The 23627-nt window shown below is 33.9% G+C and overlaps 1 protein-coding gene across 1 annotated transcript in view; it reads left to right on the forward strand.

Annotated features, from left to right (window-relative positions):
• Positions 1–23627, forward strand: part of LOC123514151 (rho GTPase-activating protein 190-like) — a 523040-nt gene that overhangs the window by 391486 nt on the left and 107927 nt on the right. Inside the window, exons 26-28 of the mRNA XM_045271800.1 lie at positions 843–975; positions 14374–14607; positions 16325–16621. Coding sequence (XP_045127735.1) covers positions 843–975; positions 14374–14607; positions 16325–16621 — 664 coding nt within the window. The remainder of the gene's footprint in view (positions 1–842; positions 976–14373; positions 14608–16324; positions 16622–23627) is intronic.

Here is a 23627-nt window from a genome sequence, read left to right on the forward strand (position 1 = left end):
AATTCAGAAAGTGTCCAGTTCAGTTGTAAAACAGCAGATTGCGCTGATGCTGCTGGTGGCTCTTTCTGAACCCTCATGTATGAATGAATAGTATTTTCTGGAGAAGTGGGGATCTGATGCATTATTATCCTATCATGCTCTAGGGAGTTACCGTTGAATAAACAATTATGTGTGAAAATTTCATGTCTGTCAAATGAATGCAAATAGCAAAACAAGGAAGAAATTATAAAAAATCTTTAGCAGTGAATATCTTGTAGTAGTAGTTTTTTACGCTTAAAAATTTTTCACAAAATCATTATAAACTCTGTTTGATTTTTGTTTGGTATCTTTTCAAACTATAACTAAAATGTTATTTTTTGTTGAGATACAAGAAAGTGAAGAAACGTTTTTTGGAAAAAAGAAAAAAAAAAAACAAAGCAGGCAGACAGTTCAACTTGGACTTTAGTCCCTGGATTGGTCAGAGTCCAACTTATTGCGAAATCTGAGTCATTGGAGTCTAAGTTATCGAGGATCAACAGTACTCAAAGTTATTTCCAAGTAAAAAAAAGGCAAGCAGCATACAGTATAACTTTAAATAGATAGTGGTTTGCCCCCTTATGGTTTGAACATTAGTTTTTTTTTGTATTTCTACTGTTTATCTTTTCATCCATATGTGTGTCTGCGATATTTTTTAGACAGTAATTTTGTATTATTTCTTGAAGTATAGAAATCTATATTCTTAGATCATGTACAGCTTGGTAAGTTGTTATTCAGTGAACAAAGGCAACACATGCAAGTACATATAAAGCTTTTCAAAATGATGATTGGTATGCATACTGAAAAGATTAACAAAGAACCATTAGCAGGTCAAGGATGCTGTACCTGGTCTGTATGGAAGCTTTGAGGCTGGAGACTATGGGTACTCGCGAGTGCAGGATCTTCCCCAGGGTGCTGGATCTAAGGCACGGCGGCAGAGGAGAGAAAAGGGACGGCAAGGTTGGTATTTAAAGTGTTCTGTTGTGAGCAGCTATTACGAGTTACAGTTTGCTTGCCTGGCATATATCATGGGTAAACTTTAAAAAAAAAGTATTTCACTCATAATGGCTGATCGCAAACCGTAGTTTATAGTTTATGTCACCGATAGTATGTTATTTTATTAGTCAGTGTTCTGAACCATTTGATGTTGCCAGCTTGACATAACCAGGGCAGTAGCCAGGGGTGGCCAGTACAGGCTGTGGCTCACCCCAGGCCAATCCTGTCACTTGGAATGGGTTTAGTATTTTGTTACAAGTTACATTTATTATCTGTGATTTTACTGGCTATGATTATTGTGTATGTTGTTGTCAATTTCAAATTAAACCAAGATATTTTATCATTGCATGGGCAGTGTTCCCTCTCATGTGTTTTTATCCATCCTAGTCCAGTATTTTTGTTTTTGTCAACTGTTGGGCTACTTGGACTTGTGACAGCCCTTCAACTCCCTCTCACATTAAATAACCAAATCAGCCATTTGTCAACAGTCTCATTGACCCAACTTCTTCAGAAGTCATACCTACCTTCCATCAGCCCACTTGATTCACTATAGGAATAAGAATGATTGATTTTTTCAGTCCTGAAAATATAGATGTTATACAAAAAATATTGCATAAATTGAAGCAGAACCTTTTTTTCTTCAATGACTATAATGTGGTTGGATTTGAGTTGCACCAGTCCACCTAAATAAATTTCAATGATAGAATCCCCTGGCTACCTCCCTGATTGACGCTGGTTAAAGTTGGATTCATTGAGCACTTCAGGCTATTTAAATATTTATTTTGATAATAATTTGATTTATGGCTGGTGAAGGGAAGGAAGCTTTTTTCCAGCTTTTGTCAATTTTCTTTTCTTTTTTTTATATCATCTGCAATTGCAAAAAACAAAAAAAATCCTATTTTCTATTTCAGAGGATTATTGTTTATTTTCAGCTATTTTTTAAGATGAACATTTATAATATGCATACAACCACCAGAAATCTGTCGCTAGGGATGCATACTTCACTGCGCATTTCATCAGCAGTAATTTTTTTTTAAACCTGAGATATTTCAAATGATCCTCTAATGGACAGGCAAAAATGTGAAAAGCAGCCACCTTAGTAACATAGTGTATTAGCTTTTGTGTTCTTGGTACAATATTAACACAGGATATGAACTGTATCCACTCAGGAATCTCATGCGATCATATACCTTGTTATTTTTTAGTTACATCACATCTTTGCATTCAAATTCTTTATGATTTTTTTTTTTTTTTTTTTTTTTTTTTCTAAAACAGCTGTAACTAGAGGATTCTGTGAAAAGATGGATGCTCATTTTTTGTTCCAAACATCCTGATTCTCCTCTCTCTCTCTCTCTCTCTCTCTCTCTCTCTCTCTCTCTCTCTCTCTCTCTCTCTCTCTCTCTCTCTCTCTCTCTCTCTCTCTCTCTCTCTCTCTCTCTCTCTCTCTCTATATATATATATATATATATATATATATATATATATATATATATTTGTTTGTTTGTTTGTTTGTTTGTTTGTTTGTTTATTTATAACAAAAGGAAAGTATATCAACAAATAAGATGAATGTTTTTATTTGTATTTCAGACTTGGTTTTTAACTATGATAATACTGTAAAGTCCATTAATCCAATGAGCAGGGGACCAGAGGTGTATCAAATTATTTTCATCAGATTATCCGGATATACCCCTGAAAATGCCATCACATTTGGACAGTTATCGGTTTCGTACATCCAATGATTTTCTTATGTTGCTTCTGTTTCTCGGGTGATGTAGTGAATTGATTCATGCTTTACATCATTTCCTTTGCTAATGGATAGTTCTCATGTTGTGGCTCTTTTCAGCATATGCCTACCATTAATCAACCAACAATATTGTGGGACCTATAGATGAGGACAAGAGAACATTAAATCAAGTAATATGCATTGCAGAAGTCAGCAATCAACAAAATCACATAAAAAATCTCTAAAAATACATAAATTGCACTTTTGAGTTTGGCAGCAGCAGCTGCTGCTATGCTATTAGTGAGCAGTGTTGCTAATGATTCACTGCATTGATTTATTTTATATAGTAGGTATTTTTAGGTAAGGTTATAGGTTACTACATGTCTCACCAGAAAAACATCAACTCCATAAGCCAGTGGTTGGCTGGGTAAAGCTGAAAATTTACCAAAGCTTCTTACACAAAAGGCATTGCGCTCGCATAATCAGATTGAATCTGAGACACAACCTGTAACCTCTTACAAACATTCCTTAATAGAGTTAAAGTCTCTTGCACCACAAATGAATTTAACAGAGCCATTGATGAATAAACAGTCCCTCTTCTCACAAATAATAATCACCAACAGAACACTCACCATGCACAATAAACACACACACACACACACACACACACACACACACACAGGCAGAATACTGAAAGATTGTAGGGAAGAACTAGCAAGTCCTATATACAACATCATAAAATGCTCAATAGAAAATGGAACAGTACCAGTAAAATGGAAAAGAGCTGAGGTGGTTCCCATATATAAGAGCGGAAGGAAGGAAGAACCTTTAAATTACAGACCGGTATCACTAACTAGTGTAATATGCAAGATGTGTTAAAGAATAATAAAGAAACAATGGATCGAGTTCCTTGAAGACAACAAATTAATATCAAATAGCCAATTTGGTTTTAGAAAAGGACGGTCTTGTGTAACTAATTTATTGAGTTTCTATTCTAGAATAGTTGATAGAGTACAAGAGAGAGAGGGATGGGTTGACTGCATTTATTTGGATTTAAAAAAAGGCGTTTGACAAAGTGCCACGTGCAAGATTACTGTGGAAGTTAGAGGAGAAGGGTGGCTTAAAAGGAAGCACATTGAGATGGATAGAAAATTATTTGAGGGGGAGAGAAATAAGGACGGTAGTTAAAGATATGAAGTCCAAGTGGAGAGCAGTAGAAAGCGGAGTGCCACAGGGGTCAGTATTGGCACCAATACTTTTCCTCATTTATATTAACGACATGCCAGAAGGAGTGAACAGCTACATAAATTTGTTTGCGGATGATACGAAACTGTGCAGAGTTATAAAGCAAAAGGAGGATTGTGAAATACTGCAAGAAGACCTAAATAAGATCTGGGAATGGAGTAAGAAGTGGGAAATGGAATTCAATGTGAACAAAAGCCATGTCATGGAAATGGGAAAGAGTGAAAGACGAACTGTGGGAATCTATAAGATGGGAGATGGAGTAGAACTGGAGAAAGTAAAAAGGAAAAGGACTTAGGAGTGACGATGGAAGAAAACAATCAACCAGTAAGCCATATTGATAGAATTTTAGAGAAACATATAATTTGCTAAGGAATATTGGAGTAGCATTTCACTACATGGACAAAGAAATGATGAAGAAATTGATAAGTACTATAATAAGACCCAGATTGGAATATGCAGGAGTAGTGTGGACCCCTCATAAAAGAAACACATAAGGAAATTGGAGAGGCTACAAAAAATGGCTACAAGAATGGTTCCAGAATTTGAAGGGATGACATATGAGGAGAGACTAAAGGCTATGGATCTACCAACTCTGGAACAAAGAAGGGAGAGAGGAGACCTGATACAAGTTTATAAATTGATCAACGGAATGGACCAAGTGGATAATGAGAAACTGATCCTGAGAGAGATATATGACATCCGAAGCACAAGATCGCATAGTAAAAAGCTGAGAAAAGGAAGATGTCTGAGAGATGTTAAAAAATATAGTTTCCCACAAAGATGTATTGAGACGTGGAACAGTAGCAGTAGTGAAGCAGTAGTGTCTGCAACAAGTGTGCATACTTTTAAAGTAAGATTGGATAAGTGTAGATATGGAGACGGGGCCACACGAGCATAAAGCCCTGTAAAGCTACAACTAGGTAAATACACACACACTGTATATCTGAACATAAAAAAGGCTTTTGATAAAGTCCCTCATGGAAGACTACTTTGGAAAATAGAGAACATAGGAGGACTGTGAGGAAGTTTGTTATAATGGACAAGGGATTATTTGAAGGACAGGGAGATAAGAACCATGATCAGAGATACATAAGCATCTTGGGGTAAAATAACAAGTGTAGTGCCACAGAGGTCATCAGTGTTAGCCCCATTGTGTTTCAGATTTATGTAAATGACATTCACAATGGAATAAACAGTTACATTAATCTATTTGCTGATGATGCAAAGCTACTAAGAGTTATCAAAACCCAGGAGAATTGTCTACTCTTACAAGATATAAACAAGATCTATGAGTGGAGTTCAATGCCAAGAAATGTCACATAATGGGACAAGGAAAGAGCAAAAGAAGATCGGTATGGAACTATTTGATGGGAGAGGAAGAATTAATGAAAACTAAAGAGGAAAAAGATCTGGGAGTACTTATACAGGATAATCTGAACCAAAGCTAGAATATGCAGCTGTGGTGTGGTCTCCGAGCTCTATAAATGATATAAAGAATTAGAAAGGATACAGAAGATTACTACAAAGATGGTGCCAGAACTAAAGGACCTAACATATGAAGAGCAGCTAAAGGAAATGGGACTACCAACATTACAAGATAGAAGAGAATGAATGGCATTGAAAAGATAGACAAGGAATACCTAGTGCTGTTGACAGAAGAGGATGGAAGGACAAGATATCATGAAAAGAAGATCAGGAAGAGGCAGTGTGTGAAGGATATTGGAAAATACAGTTTTCCACAGGGAATGGTGGAAAAGTGGAATACATTGAATAATGAAGTTATTACACCACATAATGTGCATAAATTTAAGGAAAAAAATGGATAAATGGAGACATGGAGACAGGACACTATGAGCCCCGCTCGAACCCTGTACAATACATCTAGGTAAATACACACACACACACACACATACACATACACACACAGCCATTATGGCTAGAAAAGGGAAGCTGGCCAATGATGTTGAACGCAAGGAAATATGGATAAAAAGAGATATTAACTTAGAGGGAAGGAAAAAGGAGAAAGTGCTAAGAAGTGAAGCTAAGGAAAAAACGAGAAAAGGACAGAGATAGAGAAGAAGAATTTTTACTGGAAGGTTCTGGATATGAGACTAAAGAAGTGGTACCTAAGGAAAAAAGAGGAGGTTGTGGAGGAGGCAATAAATTAAGAGTGACTTATACTAACATAGATGGATTGTTATTAAGCATATTGGAAGTTCAGGATTATTTGAAAGAGAAAAAGCTGCATTGTTGAAACAGAATTGAAAAAAAGAGATCCATGTCAACTTTAAAGAGGAGGGATATAATACCTGGAGGAGGGACAGGAAAGATAAACGGAGCAGGAGTGCTAATAATGGTTTGTGATAATATATATGTGGAGGATGTGCAATATGGTGAGGACAAGGTGGAAGTAATGAGAGTAACAATCAAAACAGAGCAATTGACAAAAAGAAAAATCATAGTAACATATGTGCCACCTAAGACAAATACATGGGTAACTGAAGAACATAAAGATATGCAAAGAGAGTTGATTAAGTGCTTAGATAACATGATAAGAAGAGATGGAAGAATACTTTTAGTTGGAGACTTTAACTGCAAAAAAGTAAACTGGAGAGAGATGGAAGTAATGGATAATGCTGGGCAGTGGAGCAAGGAAGTGGTAAAGTTGACTATGGTTAATACAGTGAATCAGTGGGTGGAGGAGTCAACGAGGTGCAGGGGGGAAGAAGAACCATCATTGCTTTACGTAGTATTCACAAAGAAATAAAATCCCCCTCCAATCATACAATGGGAAGAAGTGATCATGTGACATTAGAGATGCAAATTCAGGAGGAAGGTGGGATAAGTTACAAAGGAGAGAGATTAAATTATGCAAGAGCGGATTTTGAAAAATTAAGGATCTATTTTGCTCATATTGAGTGGAGTATTATTATTATGTACAGAAAGACAGTACAAGGGAAATATGAAATATTCCTACAGAAATATAATGAAGGAGTAAAAAAAATTTGTACTTCTTATAGAGTTCGGAAAAAAATATGTGTGGTACAATGCTAGATGCATACAAGCTAAAAAGACAAAGATAAAACTTGGAAGAAACTCATAAAACAGAGAAATGACTATAAGATGGCAGTACAGGTTGAACCTTCTTAATCCGGTATTCTTTCATCCGGCAACACCTGTAATCCGGCAAAAGTTTTGTTTGCCCGGAATTTTTGAATTGGCCGGAGTAATTTGTCAGACCGCCGCTAGGACACGGCGGCGCTGTACTGTGTTTTGGACCCCGGGCATTCTGGGTCAAATTTGGATCAATACCACTCTCCCGCTCATTGCAAGCACCACCCTCCCCCCCAGGTGCATAAACATTTTTTCCTGTAATATTTGCCCCTAAACATGGCTTCCAAGCGACCAGGAAGTGATAGTGTTGTGTGTGAACCAAAAATAAACGTGCAAACATATGACAATATCAGTGCAACAGAAAGTGGACCTATTAAGGAAGCTAGATAAAGGTGTTTCAGTGTGGAGCCTATGCCAACAGTACAACATTGGCTCATCAACCATCTATGATATAAAAAAGCAGAAGAATCAACTTCTCAAGTTTTACAGTGAGTGTGAGAGCAAGAAGAACATGGAGGTTCGTAGAATACTTAAGGAGGGTAAAATCAGTGATTTAGACAGTGCTCTCATACAGCTTCGGCACGCTGGTAACGTCCCTGTGTCCAGCGAGATGATAATGGTGAGGGAAAAAAATTTCCATGCTGAACTTGATTTACAGCGTGTTTTTCTATATACTTCTGCATGTATATTTTTCATGTACAACTATCATATATCAAAACAATGTTACAGCTACACTTGTATAATGCAGGGTAAGTATATAGAGGGTGTTTTTGGGACCACCTATAGTTCGGAATTTTCCATGGTCCGGCAAGTCTAAGGTCCGGTGGTTGCCAGATTTGGGAGGTTCAACCTGTATAGGAATGCAAGAAATTAATATATTAGACTAAGAAGAGAGGAAGAAAACTTTGAGAAAGATGACAAACCCAAACTTTTCTACAAGTTTATAAATGGCAAAACAAAGAATAAGGAAACAATAGAAAAAATAATTAAAGGAGAGAAGACATACCAAACAGAGATGGAAATGTGTGAAATAATGAATGAGAGCTTCAAAACAGTGTTCATTGCAAAAGAAGATTTTACAGAACCTAATAGGACATTGCATTGCCAAGAATTACAGGAGATCGAAGTGTACAAAGAATATATTTGAAAATTATTGGATAAGTTGGAAGTCAGAAAAGCAATGGGGCCAGATGGTGTATCAGGCAGGGTGTTAAAAAAAATGTAAAGAGCAACTACTGGATTCAATTTGGGAAATAATTTTAAGTTCAATAAATGAATGGAAAGTTCAAGTAGAATGGAAGAGAGCCAGCGTAATACCGATATTTAAAGGAGGAAAGGCAACTGAACCACTAAACTACAGACCAGTGTCACTTACATGTGTTTTTCGGGAAGTTGTGTGAAATAATTATAAAAAAAAAATGGGTTAAATTTCTAGAAGAAAATTATCAAAGAAAATGGGTTAAGTTTGTAGAAGAACAGCAAGTCATATCGGTATGAATAGGCAATTTGGGTTCAGGAAAGGGCGGTCATGTGTATCAAACTTATTAAACTTCTACTTGAGAGTTATTGCAGGACTGAAAAACAGAGACAGATGGGTAGACGCAGTATACCTGGATATAAAAAAGGCTTTTGATAAAGTCCTTCATGAAAGACTACTTTGGAAACTAAGAGAGCATAGGAGGACTGCGAGGAACTTTGCCAGAATGGATATGAAGGATATGGAATGAGAACTGTGATCAGAGATACATACTCATCTTAGGGTAAAGTAACTAGCAGAGTGCCACAAGAGGTCAGTGTTAGCCCCCATTATGTTTCAGATTTATATAAATGACATTCACATTGGGGTAAACAGTTATATAAATTTATTTGCTGATGATACAAAACTGCTAAGAGTTATCAAAACCAGATAGATCTGTCTGCTGTTACAGGAAGATATAAACAAGATCTATGAGTGGAGGAGGAAGTAGAAATTGGAGTTTAATGCCAAGAAATGTCACGTAATGGAACTAGGAAAGAGTAAGAGAAGACCAGTATGGAACTATTTCATGGGAGAGGAACAAATAATGAAGACTAAAGAGGAAAAAGATCTTGGAGTGATCATACAGGAAAATCTGAGCCCCGAAAAACACATAAGCAAGATATTTGGACTATCATATAAAATGTTGACTAATATAAGAGTGGCATTTCATTACATGGATAAAGATATGATGAAAAAGAATTATCACAAGCATGATACATCCAAGGCTGAAATATGCAGCAGTGGTGTGGTCTCCAAGCTCTAAAAAGGATATAAGAAATTGGAAAGGATACAGAAGATTGCTACAAAGATGGTGCCGGAATTAAAGGACCTAACATATGAAGAACGACTGAAGGAAATGGGACTGCCAACCTTACAAGACAGAAGAGAATGTTGGGACCTAATAACAATGTACAAGATAGTCAATGGCATTGACAGAAGACATGAAAAGATCAGGATGAGGCAGTGTGTGAAGGATATTGGAAAATACAGTTTTCCACTCAGAGTGGTGAAAAAGTGGAATGCATTAGATGATGAAGTTGTTACAGCACATAATGTGCATAACTTTAAGGAAAATTTAGATAAATGGAGATACGGAGACAAGACACTATGAGCCCCGCTCTAACCCTGTACAATACACCTAGGGAAATACAGCTAGGTAAATACACACATACACACACACACACACACACATATTATATATATATATATATATATATATATATATATATATATATATATATATATATATATATATATATATATATATCACTATAAACAAATTTATATTTTACAAAAATATTGTACGAAGGATTGACAGAAGATCTATATTCACATTATCTAAGTTCCTAAGTTATTTATTTATTCACTTTTATTTATTATTTATTTATTCTTTTTATTTTTATAATTATAATGACCTAAAGCAGTATGAGAGCAATGTTAATATTAAATATTATTACAGTATTATTAGGATAGTACCACAGATACTTAACCATTTATTAAAACTCCAGAATACTGAACATTTTGTAAGAAAGATAGGTAAGAGCCACAAATGGAAAAAAAAATTCCAGAGCTCTTAATTGTTTCCGAGTCATGTACAATTGTTTTCGGTACCCACAAAATACCAAAATTTGGGTTTTATTGATGCTATCTCTAAAAATTACTATTTATTGTCTCTATTAACCTGTAAACTGAGCTATAGGGTTCTGGTGGTCATACCCATGGTAGTTAATTATCAGAAAAAGAAAACAAAAATTTTAATAATTTTTAATGTTATAAGATGAAAGATTGCATGGAAAAGTATAGGAAAACCAAATATTTCAAGTTCATTGCTGTAGGTAGTGGGTGATGACCAAGATTTTTCATCAAGCTGGTAGACAGCTGTTCTTGTGGTGAGGAAGTTAATGGATGGATAGTTGTTGTGGTGGGAAAGATGTCTAGATAAAGCACTAAACACAGTAAAATAATAAATAGTTGGAGGTTTACATATGATTTATGATCATCTATTTTTATCTGTACGGTAGGCTACACTATTTTTTACATAGCACATTTTAAAGTAAAAGTTTCTTCTACTGTAATGGTAAGACGCAAGCACTTATTTGTAATAATGTATAGAGTCTGGACTCAGTCATTTCAAAACATATGGGAGTAAAATTTAGAAATAGCCTTCACATCATTTGGTGTAAATGGCAGTTACGTACTGTTTATCATATGATGAATATTGCAGTTTAAGGGTTGATCAGAAAAATCTGTATAAGTACTCAGTGTTGAAGGATGAGATCAATGAAGGTGAAATGGCTATGCAGTAGGTACAATGCTGCTGCTGATGATGTACTGCACTGTGAAGCAGAGCATTTGTAGCTCTTCAAAGGGCACAAATAACAAAAATAAGTGGTGAAAACTGAAGTGGGCACAGCAATGTACCTAAAGTAGAAACACAATGAACTAGGAATTGCAGGCCTGTGAGGAGGTGTGGTAAGTGCAAACAAGCCTGAAGGTGTGTTAAGTACCATGCAAGCCGTACTTAACACTCTTTTTAGGTCCACCCAAATTGACCCAGTAAATTCATAAATTCTGAAAATCGTGAAAACTTTTCCAACTCCTGATCCCAAGCAGCTCAGATTAATGGTTATGTGCCTGCATTATATACTGTGTGTGTCCTTAGTCATCAAGTTTCATCTGATTTTTTTTCATTTATTTATTTATTTTTTTTTTTTTATTAGATTGGGTTGAGATGAAATGAGGATTATTGAACCATTTAAGACCACATCAAAACTTTAAGTAAAGCTGAAGCAATAATAGTGCCTCAGCATTTCCCAAGATCTATTATTTATTTATCATTCATGTATGTGTGTGTGTGTGTGTGTGTGTGTGTGTGTGTGTGTGTGTGTGTGTGTGTGTGTGTGTGTGAAAGTAGACTTGGTCAGTAAACTTTGTAATAACTAAGTGACCAAATTATTTGACTAAGTAAGTGACTGTGTTACATATAATGTTAAGGCTTACTATCATAACTTGCTGGATTATATTTGACTACCATCAGCAAATAAAGAATATAGTGCAAAACTGCATATGTGACATGCTGAGCTAGTTTTCTAGTTTGAAAATTACAAACACTATCTTTATGACAAGTACTGATGTTGTAAATGATTGAATTCTTCACCAGAAGTTTTCACATGTCCAGTCACAGATTGTCACAGTAGACAAAAAAAAAAAGAGGGGAATGATGCTTCTGAAGTGATATCTTGAGTCTCTCTCTCTCTCTCTCTCTCTCTCTCTCTCTCTCTCTCTCTCTCTCTCTCTCTCTCTCTCTCTCTCTCTCTCTCTCTCTCTCTCTCTCTCTCTCTCTCTCTCGGCATGTTTCAGCTCATATATATATATATATATATATATATATATATATATATATATATATATATATATATATATATATATATATATATATATATATATATATATATATATATATATATATATATATATATATATATATATATATATATATATATATATTTTTTTTATTATTTTTTTTTTTTTTTTTTTTTTATTGATTGGGAAGGTCTATAAAAGCTTTGGCTTAATGGACCTGGCATATACTTTTGTTTTTATTTAAGCTGATCCATTGTTATATGTAAATATTGCCAATAAAGGATATCAATCTCTCTCTCTCTCTCTCTCTCTCTCTCTCTCTCTCTCTCTCTCTCTCTCTCTCTCTCTCTCTCTCTCTCTCTCTCTCTCATATCACAAAAATTTTTAGGATTGAAAAAAATAAATGAGAGCTTGACTCCTATACCAGGATGCTTAATCATCCCAATTACAGGTGATTATCAAAAGGAAAATCAAAATTTTTAAGGCTTCAGCATTCTTTAATTTGAAAATCACTGGAACATTATCATCACAACAGTAAACAATAATATGATTCATGTTTTCATGCCCTCTATTTAGCATAAGCACACACTGACCTATATGGGCACAGCCCATGTCTCCGAGAAGATAATTAGGCAACCTTGGTTGACCACATGTGCAGACCTACTGTTTTTAGTGGCTAATATTTTTGTAAGTTCTAGTTTGTAGCACAAATTGTTAACCATATTCTCACACTATTGGTAAGAGCTGCATCCCAACTTATTCACCACATTCCTTTTTTTTTTTTTTTTTTTTTTGCTGGTTTGTCACCACAAGCACTGCTTACTGAGTTTTTTTTTTTTTTTTTTTTTTTTTTATCCATAATGCAAAGTTGCCACAACATAGTTTAATTTGTTGCAAGCTATGGTATAATGTAACTGCAGTAAGTGAAACTTCCTCCAATTTGTTTCTAATTACAGATGTATATGCTATACAATAACATCTGAAATTAAGTCAAATATAGATCTAATGCTTGCATAGTTGTAATCTCTTGAAATAATTCAAGATAGTAGGAGTGAGAGGAAAGAGAGAGTAATGGTTAGAGATATTAGATTGGGAATGTAACTCACATGAGTTAGTGCTTCAAAAATTAAGAGAGTAAATGATTTTAGATTTTGTTAATGCTGCCATTTTAAAGATTTTTCCTAATACCCTGTGGGTGTGATGGTGCTGCATACATGGCAACTTTGAGAGAAGTGAAATAGCCATTGGACAAGTGTTGTGCAGAGTAATCATATGATGCAAATTTTGTATTATGTATTTGATTATAAAATAAACAAGTTATGATCTAGCAATTTGTCAAATTAACAGATATAGGCATATTATATTGAGCTTTAAGATTTAGTGAATATAGGGTTCAAGTTGAGGATCCTTCTGGAAAACACATATTTTTGATAGATATTAAATATCTTATTGTATGGTGTCAGAAAGATAGAAATGGGTTGAAAATTTCAATGTTGAGATGTAGATTATTACTCATTTTTTTAGTTATCTTTTAAGACCATGAGTTCTATCTGAAATATAATTCTAGTTGATATATTATTAGGAAGTGGATTACTGTTTATAGAGAATTATTATAGTTTTTCTAGTGGATGCATTAATTTGTGCATGATGAAAAGATATAATTTAGTTAGCTTAAGGAGTTATGATATTGACATTTTTTTTACATTCATCCGAAAGCTGAAGTAGATAAAGATGATTTTTATAAATGAAAATTATTGCTTATGTTTCAGATCAGCTTTTCAAGTTAAGCATGATGAAAACAGAACTGTAATCATAATGAATGGATATTTTAATTTGTACAGATAGGAAAAAAGTAAAAGAACAAACATATGAAGGAGTAATCCTGCCACTACTATCTCAGAATAGTTTATTTTACGTTATTTAGGATGATAAAAATGCGTTCAACTTCATTGTTGGGGAGATATTTTAAAGAAAGGTGCTCATTAAGCTTGAAAAGCAGCATGAAATATCATGACAGAAGAGCACCAGTACAGTGTTTTTCCTATAAGGAGATTCTTGTAAAAATGTGAAAACTGTTGCAGTAAAACATGGGATGATCACATACCAATTTTTCGAATTGAGAATTGTAAAGTTTTATTATTTATACATTCTATTTACTACACACCAAAAGGAACTCCAAGAAGCAAGATACTTTAATCTATTACTAAAATTAGATGTTTTTCACTCATCTGCTTGACTTCTGTTGTCATATGGCACAACTAGAAGTATTAAGCCTATTTTTACTCTTAAGAGTAGAGGTGGAACAAGTGTCTTGGTCTGGACTTTTCATTCAATAGAGTAAGATAACGGGTATGAGAGATTCTTGTCCGTGGGCTAACTCTCGGTACATCACTTGTAGCGTACTCGGACTCAGACTCTGAGTGGAGTTCCCTTGAGCGGCGGCGTAGCACAGATTCCTACAAAGTCAACCGCAAAGCCGTACCCAAGAGGATGAAAAAGAAGCGGCTTCCAATACCTGTTGCAGCTCCCCGTGTGCCCCCCCTCCCCTCCTTCTATGTTGCCGAGGGAGGACCTGGCACTCGCTATTCGGACGAGAGGCTTTTGCTCGACCCCTATGAGAAAGGTACCAGAGGTAGCCCTGTGTCCAATTGTACTTTTATTTCTTCCTCTGTGGCACCACACCAACATCTATACTGACCCATAGAACATAGTGTCTGAGGTGCTTCGTATTGGCTTTGGGAATGGAAAGAGTGCCATACTCAGTGCTATATCTAAGGGTCATCTTGCTGCTTACTCATGGCCAAGTTTTTGTGCTGGGCATGATCATGTTAATTTCACACAACAATGAAGTTTTTTTTTTTTTTACCGGTTTTCATTATGTGTATAATTACCATTTAGTAAATTGCTCAAAAACTAGCCATGTCATTTGTAATGTGGTGTCACTTCAATGAAAGTCTACCTTGCATGCCAAGTACTTCATACTTGAACTATGCTCTGAACATAGTACCTCATCTCTCAGGCCTTCATATGCTTCAGGTGAGTTATGTTAAGAATAGCTTTATTAGATAGTCTTGCCAATTGTTTTTGCTTTAGCTTGATGAAAATAATACTCTCATAAAAATGTCTCTTCAGCAGCTGTAGTGTCAGTTTTCATTTGAAATAATAGTTAATAACCAGCAAATAATGCTTTCATGCTCTCTTCATATACACTGTCATAATCCAGCAGAAACTACTTTGGTATTAGGCATTAAGAACTACCATTAGAAAAGTTGAATGGAAAAGACTATAATCAAGAACTAGCAATAGCATTATTTATTAAAACAATGTGTAGATTTTTATTTACTTTACTTAGTTTTCCATTTATTTCCATATGACAATCGTTCATGTATTTGTGGCTTGTCTTGGGAATTGCATTAAATTGCATCCTGTGCGATGCTTTATGTATGCTGTGTCTTAAATTCCTAATACATCCTTCCTAGCTCTAACATGTGATACTGCCAAGCATTGCTAATATAGATCAAAGTCATATTGTGTCCATAAGGCATGTTATGTGGTGCTATGGTTTGCCTGTGTGCATGGATAAACATCTTTACTTATAAACTCATATTCATTATATCATACAGTTATCATAATTGGTTATATTAAAGAGATCCTCTTACAGGGGATGCTATGACTCAGAAACAGTGGGATTTCATAAGGTTCACAGTTTGAATATTCCTTAGTCATTGAGGCAATACACCATATCCTTTGCTGCTCTTCTGTCAACCTTATCCTGCAACCTGAGAAAACACACACACACACACACACACACACACACACACACACACACACACACACACACACACACACACACACACACACACATATTTCATTGTAGTTTCATATTGTGGTAGTTAATAATGAAAAAAATTACCCATGTACTTTTATAGTCCTATGTTTATAGTAGAAAAAATAGTACAAAGGTACTACCTTAAAGAAGAAACTACCAGTCATTTTAAATTAGTAATGCATGGGAAGCTAATTTTCTCTAACAATTTATGAAAACAATATATTATTTTGGAAGGTATACTGAATTCTTTGAGTATTCATGAAAATTATTAGTGATGGAACTCTTATCGAGCCATTAGTATGTCATGTATATTAATTGAGTGGTAATTTTTACTTATTTGAAAGGTAGACTACCTTCCATATGATGTTTTAAAAACTAAAGTAGAAACTTGAATCAGGGGAGATAAATTTTAGAAAGTCAACATTTTGGCCACCTGTTGGAGGATTAGGCTGTCCTCCTTCCCTGGTTTGCAGTGCCCCCAGACCAGGTGATTGAGGGTGCACTGTTGTTGCTATTTCAGTGGTGAGCGGGTCTGCCTCAGATGATTCCGAGGCCACTGACCGAGAGGATCCGACGGCCCCGCACTCCAAATATAAACCTCAGAAACACACTATTTCATTTAAAAAGAAGATGGGAGGCAGGGAGGGCGTGGCAGTACGACCTCCTGTGGTGCCCCCCCTGCCCCCCACACACAACCCATCCCACCCTCCCACCTCCCATCCACGCATGGGGCTGGCTGCTACCCCCCACCACAACCCTCTCTCGTATCCTTTGGTGGCCCAGCTTCCCCCAGACACCGAATTATTCTCTCCCTCATGTAAGTCATGCTTGATCCTGCCTGCCTGCTTTCTAGTCTCTTCTTTCTTTCCTATTCCTAATCAGAATTTTCTCATTGTCAGTTTAGATTTTCATGCAACACAAAAATGCCTGTAGACAACAACACATCTGATTTAATGTTATAATTGAGAGATCAGTCCAACCATTGTAGTACTGAAGTGCTAGTTAGATGATAGCTCACATTAACACTAATATTATTTTCAGTCTCTGATGAAAGATAATATTACATTGAAATAGAAACATTAATTAACTTTGATTATATAAAGATAAGGAAAAAAAAATACTGAAATACTAAATAATGGTCTGTTAAGTTATTGACTTCGTAAGGCATAGACTGTTTTAAGTGTACTATATTAGTAAATCTCTAATGGAAGCAAAGGAGTCATTGTATGATAACTGTAAAAAAAAGACCACATGAATACAATTTTCAGCTATATTCAAGTACATATGTTATATTTAATTCTTATTCATGTAATATTGGAAAGTATTTAAAAAAAGAAAAAAGATCAATATTTCATAATACAGCCATAGAAAGTCTCAGAAATATTTGTATTATATGTTGATTAATTTTTTCTCAGACTTGGAGTTATTCATCATACTATTGGTACTTCCATAAAATTTACACTCAAAACTTGCCAACCAGATACTGAGAATGCACAAGTGATTCCAAACTATCAATGCAACTCACTCATGATAATAAGCTAATCATGATGTGCAGCATGTTTTTAATACAGCCCTTGTTCAGCATGTATGAGGTATTGCATCAAGTGATGAAATAGTGTGTTCAGTAGTATAGAAACTTTTCATTAACATGTTTTTGCATGAGTCACCTAATAAAGCTAAATGTTTTGTAGCTTTAGGTCTTTTGATAAAACATATAATGTTATATCACAATATGCTTCACTCTCATATTGCAATTTTTTTTATCACACACCAAAATGACAAGTAAATCAATAAATTAATAATAATGAAGTAAAATAAAAGTAAGGGAAGAAAATGTCTTAGTATTATAAGGAAAATGAGTTTTTCCATAGATAATTTAAGATTAGAGTAGATTAAATGAAAATGTGGTATCACTAAGGAGTATGCTGCAATTGAAAGAAAAAGTAGATTAATGTAGATGTGGAAGCAAGTCAAACACACACACACACACACACTATTGTCAAAGTTGAATATATTCATAATATTCACATGTGAATTTTAGATATTGAAAACTTTAAAATTCATATAGCATGTATATGCATTGCTATTTATTGTTTTCTTAATATGGCTTCCCATGAACTTTATTATATTCACCACTAAGCTTTTCATTATAAGGATGAAAATATTGAGAAGGGAAATCTCACTCCCTTTTAAGACATCTTTAATTATACACTGGCAATTTAGTGTTATTTTAATTCATGGTAGATCTTTGCAGTAAGCAGTGTGAGAAGTTTTTTTGGGGGAAAAGAGAAGGAAGTCTTAGTATTTGTGGATTTGGTAAAAGGGTATGAAAAAAATTGACCAGAAAGAATTATGGGAAGTTTTGAAAATATATGGAGTTGGAGCCAGATTGATGAAATGAGTGGAGTTTCTTTGTTAACTGCAGACCATGTGCGAAAGTTGATGGTGTGAGTGAGTGTTTCCACAGTCAGAGTAGGTTTGCATCAGGGTTGTGTAATGTCACTGTTTTAAACTTGTGTAATGGGTGGTGTAGTAAGGAAGTAAATATGAGGATTTTAAGCAGAGGCCTGAGTTTGATAATTGGAAAAGAAGGGTCATGGTATTTGAGTTACTATGTGATGAAGATGAGTGAGTGGTTTAGAGAAACTGAAAAGGTTGTCATTGAGTTTGGGTATGTTTATAGGAGGAAGAAGCTGAAGAGTGAATGTTGGTGAAAATAATGAATATTCAAAAGAGGTTAATGGTTAAAAGTTGGATGTAAGATTGAATGCAAAACAACTGGAAGGGGTGGATTTGCTCAAGTGTTTGGTATATATATTTTGACAGAAGGGTTGAAATAGAGGTGAGGTGTAGGCTGAAAGAAACAGGAAAGTACTTGGTTAACTGAGAAAGATTTTTAAGTATATAGGACAATGAGTGTGAGTGTAAAGAGAAGGTGCCCACTTTGCTGTGTGGTACTAAATCATGGAGAAACACTTAAATGTGATGGATATAAAGTGTGAATAGAGGGATAGAATAAGAAATGAGATAAGAGGAAGAATTAATATTTGAGAAAGTTGGCTGTATGGCCAAATTAGTATGGTTTGGCCACATAGGAGAAAATGGAAAATAGTTAACTAGTGAAGAGAATAATATGATCAGATTTTTCAATAGTGGGCAAACTTTTCAATGCAAATACCACATTAAAAATTCACAATTTTACAGGGCTGCATAGTATATTAACCTAAAATATTTAATACAGGCAACCCGCGTTTAATGAACAGGTTACGTTTCTAAAAAACCGTTCGTTGTACGAATTTTCGTTAAACGAACCAATTATAACAAGTTTGACCCCTGACTTACACTTCCATTGAGAGTAAACAAAGCGAGAGTGCATCATAGTACATTAAAAGGTTTAATGATAGTAAAAATTATGAAATTAAACATTTAAGCAGTTTAATTTAAGACAAAGTCATTGTGATGTACACTATTGTATGTATGTACATAACTTTATAATGTTGATGATCTTAAATTTATGAAGGGAGGGAGAATGGAGTGGGAAAGACGCTAGCTGGCAACCTGTGGAATGTAAACAATGGGCTCATCATTGTACCACATACAAAACTTATTTACATTTCCACAAGGCTCCATTTTATCCATAGCAGAGTCACGAGTTTGGGTGGTTCTTTTAGCTTGCAAGGAGGATATGGTCTCGCCAGCCTTCTTAATAGAGTCTGCTGACTTGAAAATAGTAGAGACACTAGATGGAGTCAAGCCATAGTGGCAAGCAATGCTATTAGTTTTCTTGCCTTTCATGTCTGTGAATAATATCCAGCTTCATTTAGAGAGTAAGAGACTTCCTAGTCTTCTTAGCTTAACTGGATAAAATTTTGTTAAAGAGAGTTTGGTGTTCATTATATGAGTAGATGGTAGTAAAAAGAAGCGTTCGATGTAGCGAAATTTCGTTGTGTGAATGTTCGTTAACCAGGTTTGCCTGTATTTCAAACACAAATTAAAACGGCTTTTAAAGAAAAGCATCATTTATGCACATGTACTCCTAAAGGAAGAAAGAAAATGCTCACAATTATGTGGCGTTTGGTAAATTTCTCTTCAAATTTGCAAACATTTGGAGGACCGTATGAATTCCTTTGGCTGGCAACATGCGGCCTGTGGGCATAGTTTGCCCACACCTGGGTTAAGAGGAAGGCCTTTTTGTAAATCAGGAGTTTTCAACTTTTTTCTCCCCATGTACCCTTTTGGCTATTGTTTATGTCAGCCATGTGCCCATTTCCCTTTGTGATAAGTGGATAAAAAGCACAAAACATTTCCTTGTCTATATTAGTAAATACCTATAGGAAAGGAAATACTCTCTGACAAACCTTGGTTGCTCCCTGGGACGGACATACTCCATGATGAAAACACTTGAGGTAGATAAACTGTCTGAAGAAAGCACCAAATTAAAGAGGAATGCCCATACAGCAAGTAAGAGCAATTATGTAATAGAGATAAATGCAGAGTAACATTAGTTAACCAATAGAAATTACATGATCTTGTCAATCTCCTGGGAAGGTGGGTGTGGATTTACTTGTGGGGGTCCATTGAATGCATATGGATCCAGTTGGGATGTTCCATGGGATGTATTGTGTATCTGCTGTAGTCTGAAAATTAAAGTAAGTGTTGAGTAGGAAAGTTTCATTATGAAGGGACACAGTGATAGTGTCAGGCCTTGCTATGAATTTGTGTATGTGGCCAGCTGTGCTGTGTCCAAACTCCTTGGCTGTAGTAAACTGGATTATGAGATTTTCCAACTCTGTCAAAGACCAAGCAGATGATGAAGGTGCATGTGTGTGTGTGTGTGTGTGTGTGTGTGTGTGTGTGTGTGTGTGTGTGTGTGTGTGAGTAGTACTTTGTTGGAGCCATACCATGTAGGAATTCTTGCCTAGTATATATACATTATATATATATATATATATATATATATATATATATATATATATATATATATATATATATATATATATATATATATATATATATATATATATATATATATATATATATATATATATATATATATATATATATATATATATATATATATATATATATATATATATATATATATATATATATATATATATATATATATATATATATATATATATATATATATATATATATATATATATATATATATATATATATATATATATATATATATATATATATATATATATATATATATATATATATATATATATATATATATATATATATATATATATATATATATATATATATATATATATATATATATATATATATATATATATATATATATATATATATATATATATATATATATATATATATATATATATATATATATATATATATATATATATATATATATATATATATATATATATATATATATATATATATATATATATATATATATATATATATATATATATATATATATATATATATATATATATATATATATATATATATATATATATATATATATATATATATATATATATATATATATATATATATATATATATATATATATATATATATATATATATATATATATATATATATATATATATATATATATATATATATATATATATATATATATATATATATATATATATATATATATATATATATATATATATATATATATATATATATATATATATATATATATATATATATATATATATATATATATATATATATATATATATATATATATATATATATATATATATATATATATATATATACACACAGTGGTATTTCAACATACAATGGCCCTAACATACAGCTTTTTTTTTATATACGACGAAAAATTTTATATAATTTACGCCTTGAAATACGATGATATTTTTAAGATACGATTAGCCATCAGTAGGTGGCGCAGCAATCGCTTGGCTACCCATGGCTACCCACGTCCACCTTAACATTCAGCCTGCATTGTGTATTGTTGTTCATCCTTTGTGCATGTATGTGTCTGTGCTCCTCGGCAGTGTGTATTTTTTCTTAAGTTTTGTGAACTCAGTGGGTCCCAAAAGTAAAAGTTTGGCGAGACACACACAAAATAGCCTGTATTCACATACTGATTACACTTAGAAATTCAATAAATGAGTGAGTACAAATGGTTTTCTGCCCACAAGCAACGCTTCCTCTTTACAATGCAAAAAAGAAACAGAAGTCTCTAGATATCATGGTTACCAAAATATCACAGGTTGAATGAGGTAGTATCATCGGTTTACATGGCCTTGCATCCAATCAGGTTCAGCAGCCTTGGCTAGAGCGTGAGAAAACGGGCCCCTTGTATCATCTCCCCCTCATGCTCTCTCTCTCTCTCTCTCTCTCTCTCTCTCTCTCTCTCTCTCTCTCTCTCTCTCTCTCTCTCTCTCTCTCTCTCTCCTGTTCTGATACCACTCTCATTCACAAGTGGTCTCCCCGTAACATGACGAGAGACCTGAGGTATAGAAATAAGGCGCGCAGGAGAGGTGGCAGAATCGGACACAATGAAATCACTGTTGATTGCTCCCACCATCCATCATTGGTGACACAGTGACAGAGCATATGTTTACTCCTGATGAGTGTTGCCAGCTCACAAGCAAAGAAAACGGGAAGAAAATAGCCAAAATATAGCCGTAAAAAGCCTAAACGTCTATCTACGTGCCCCATGCCTTGCGTGATGAACGTCTATCGATGTGTCCCGAGTTTTGCATGTTAAGTTGTTATTTTGGGCAATATAGTTAATTTTTATCATGCATACAATAAACATTGGATTTATCTTATATTAAATCTATATTTGGTTGGTATTTAAAGGATGTTTTTTTTTGTGTGTATTTACCTAGTTGTATTTACCTAGTTGTAGTTTTACAGGGCCTGGGCTTTATGCTCGTGTGATCCCGTCTCCATATCTACACTTATCCAATTTTTCTTTAAAACTATGTACACTCTTTGCTGACACCACTTCCTCACTCAAACTGTTCCGAGTCTTAACACATCTTTGCGGGAAACTAAATTTTTTAACATATCTCAGACATCGTCCCTTCCTTAGTTTCTTACTATGCGATCTTGTGCTTCTAAAGTCATATTCTTCTCTCAGGATCAGTTTCTCATTATCCACTTCATCCATTCCATTAATCAATTTATAAACTTGTATCAGATCCCCTCTCTCTCTTCTCTGCTCCAAGGTTGGTAGATCCATTGCCTTTAGTCTCTCCTCATATGCCATCCCTTTAAATTCTGGAACCATTCTTGTAGCCATTTTTTGTAGTCTCTCTAATTTTCTTATGTGTGTGTGTGTGTGTGTGTGTGTGTGTGTGTGTGTGTGTGTGTGTTAAATTCATATCACAAGAACAGATTAGTTTATTTCCATTAATATTTATGGGAAAAATTTATTTGATATACAAATTTTTTTATATACAACGATCGTCACGGAACGAATTAAAATCGTATGTGTAATGTACCATATATATATATATATATATATATATATATATATATATATATATATATATATATATATATATATATATATATATATATATATATATATATATATATATATATATATATATATATATATATATATATATATATATATATATATATATATATATATATATATATATATATATATATATATATATATATATATATATATATATATATATATATATATATATATATATATATATATATATATATATATATATATATATATATATATATATATATACACACCTAAACCTCCATTATTGTGCGAAATTGGTGCCTAAAAAACCGTGCGATAGCGGAAAACC

This window comes from Portunus trituberculatus, chromosome 37 (assembly GCF_017591435.1).
Source record: "Portunus trituberculatus isolate SZX2019 chromosome 37, ASM1759143v1, whole genome shotgun sequence".
Classification (NCBI taxonomy): Eukaryota; Metazoa; Arthropoda; class Malacostraca; order Decapoda; family Portunidae; genus Portunus; species Portunus trituberculatus.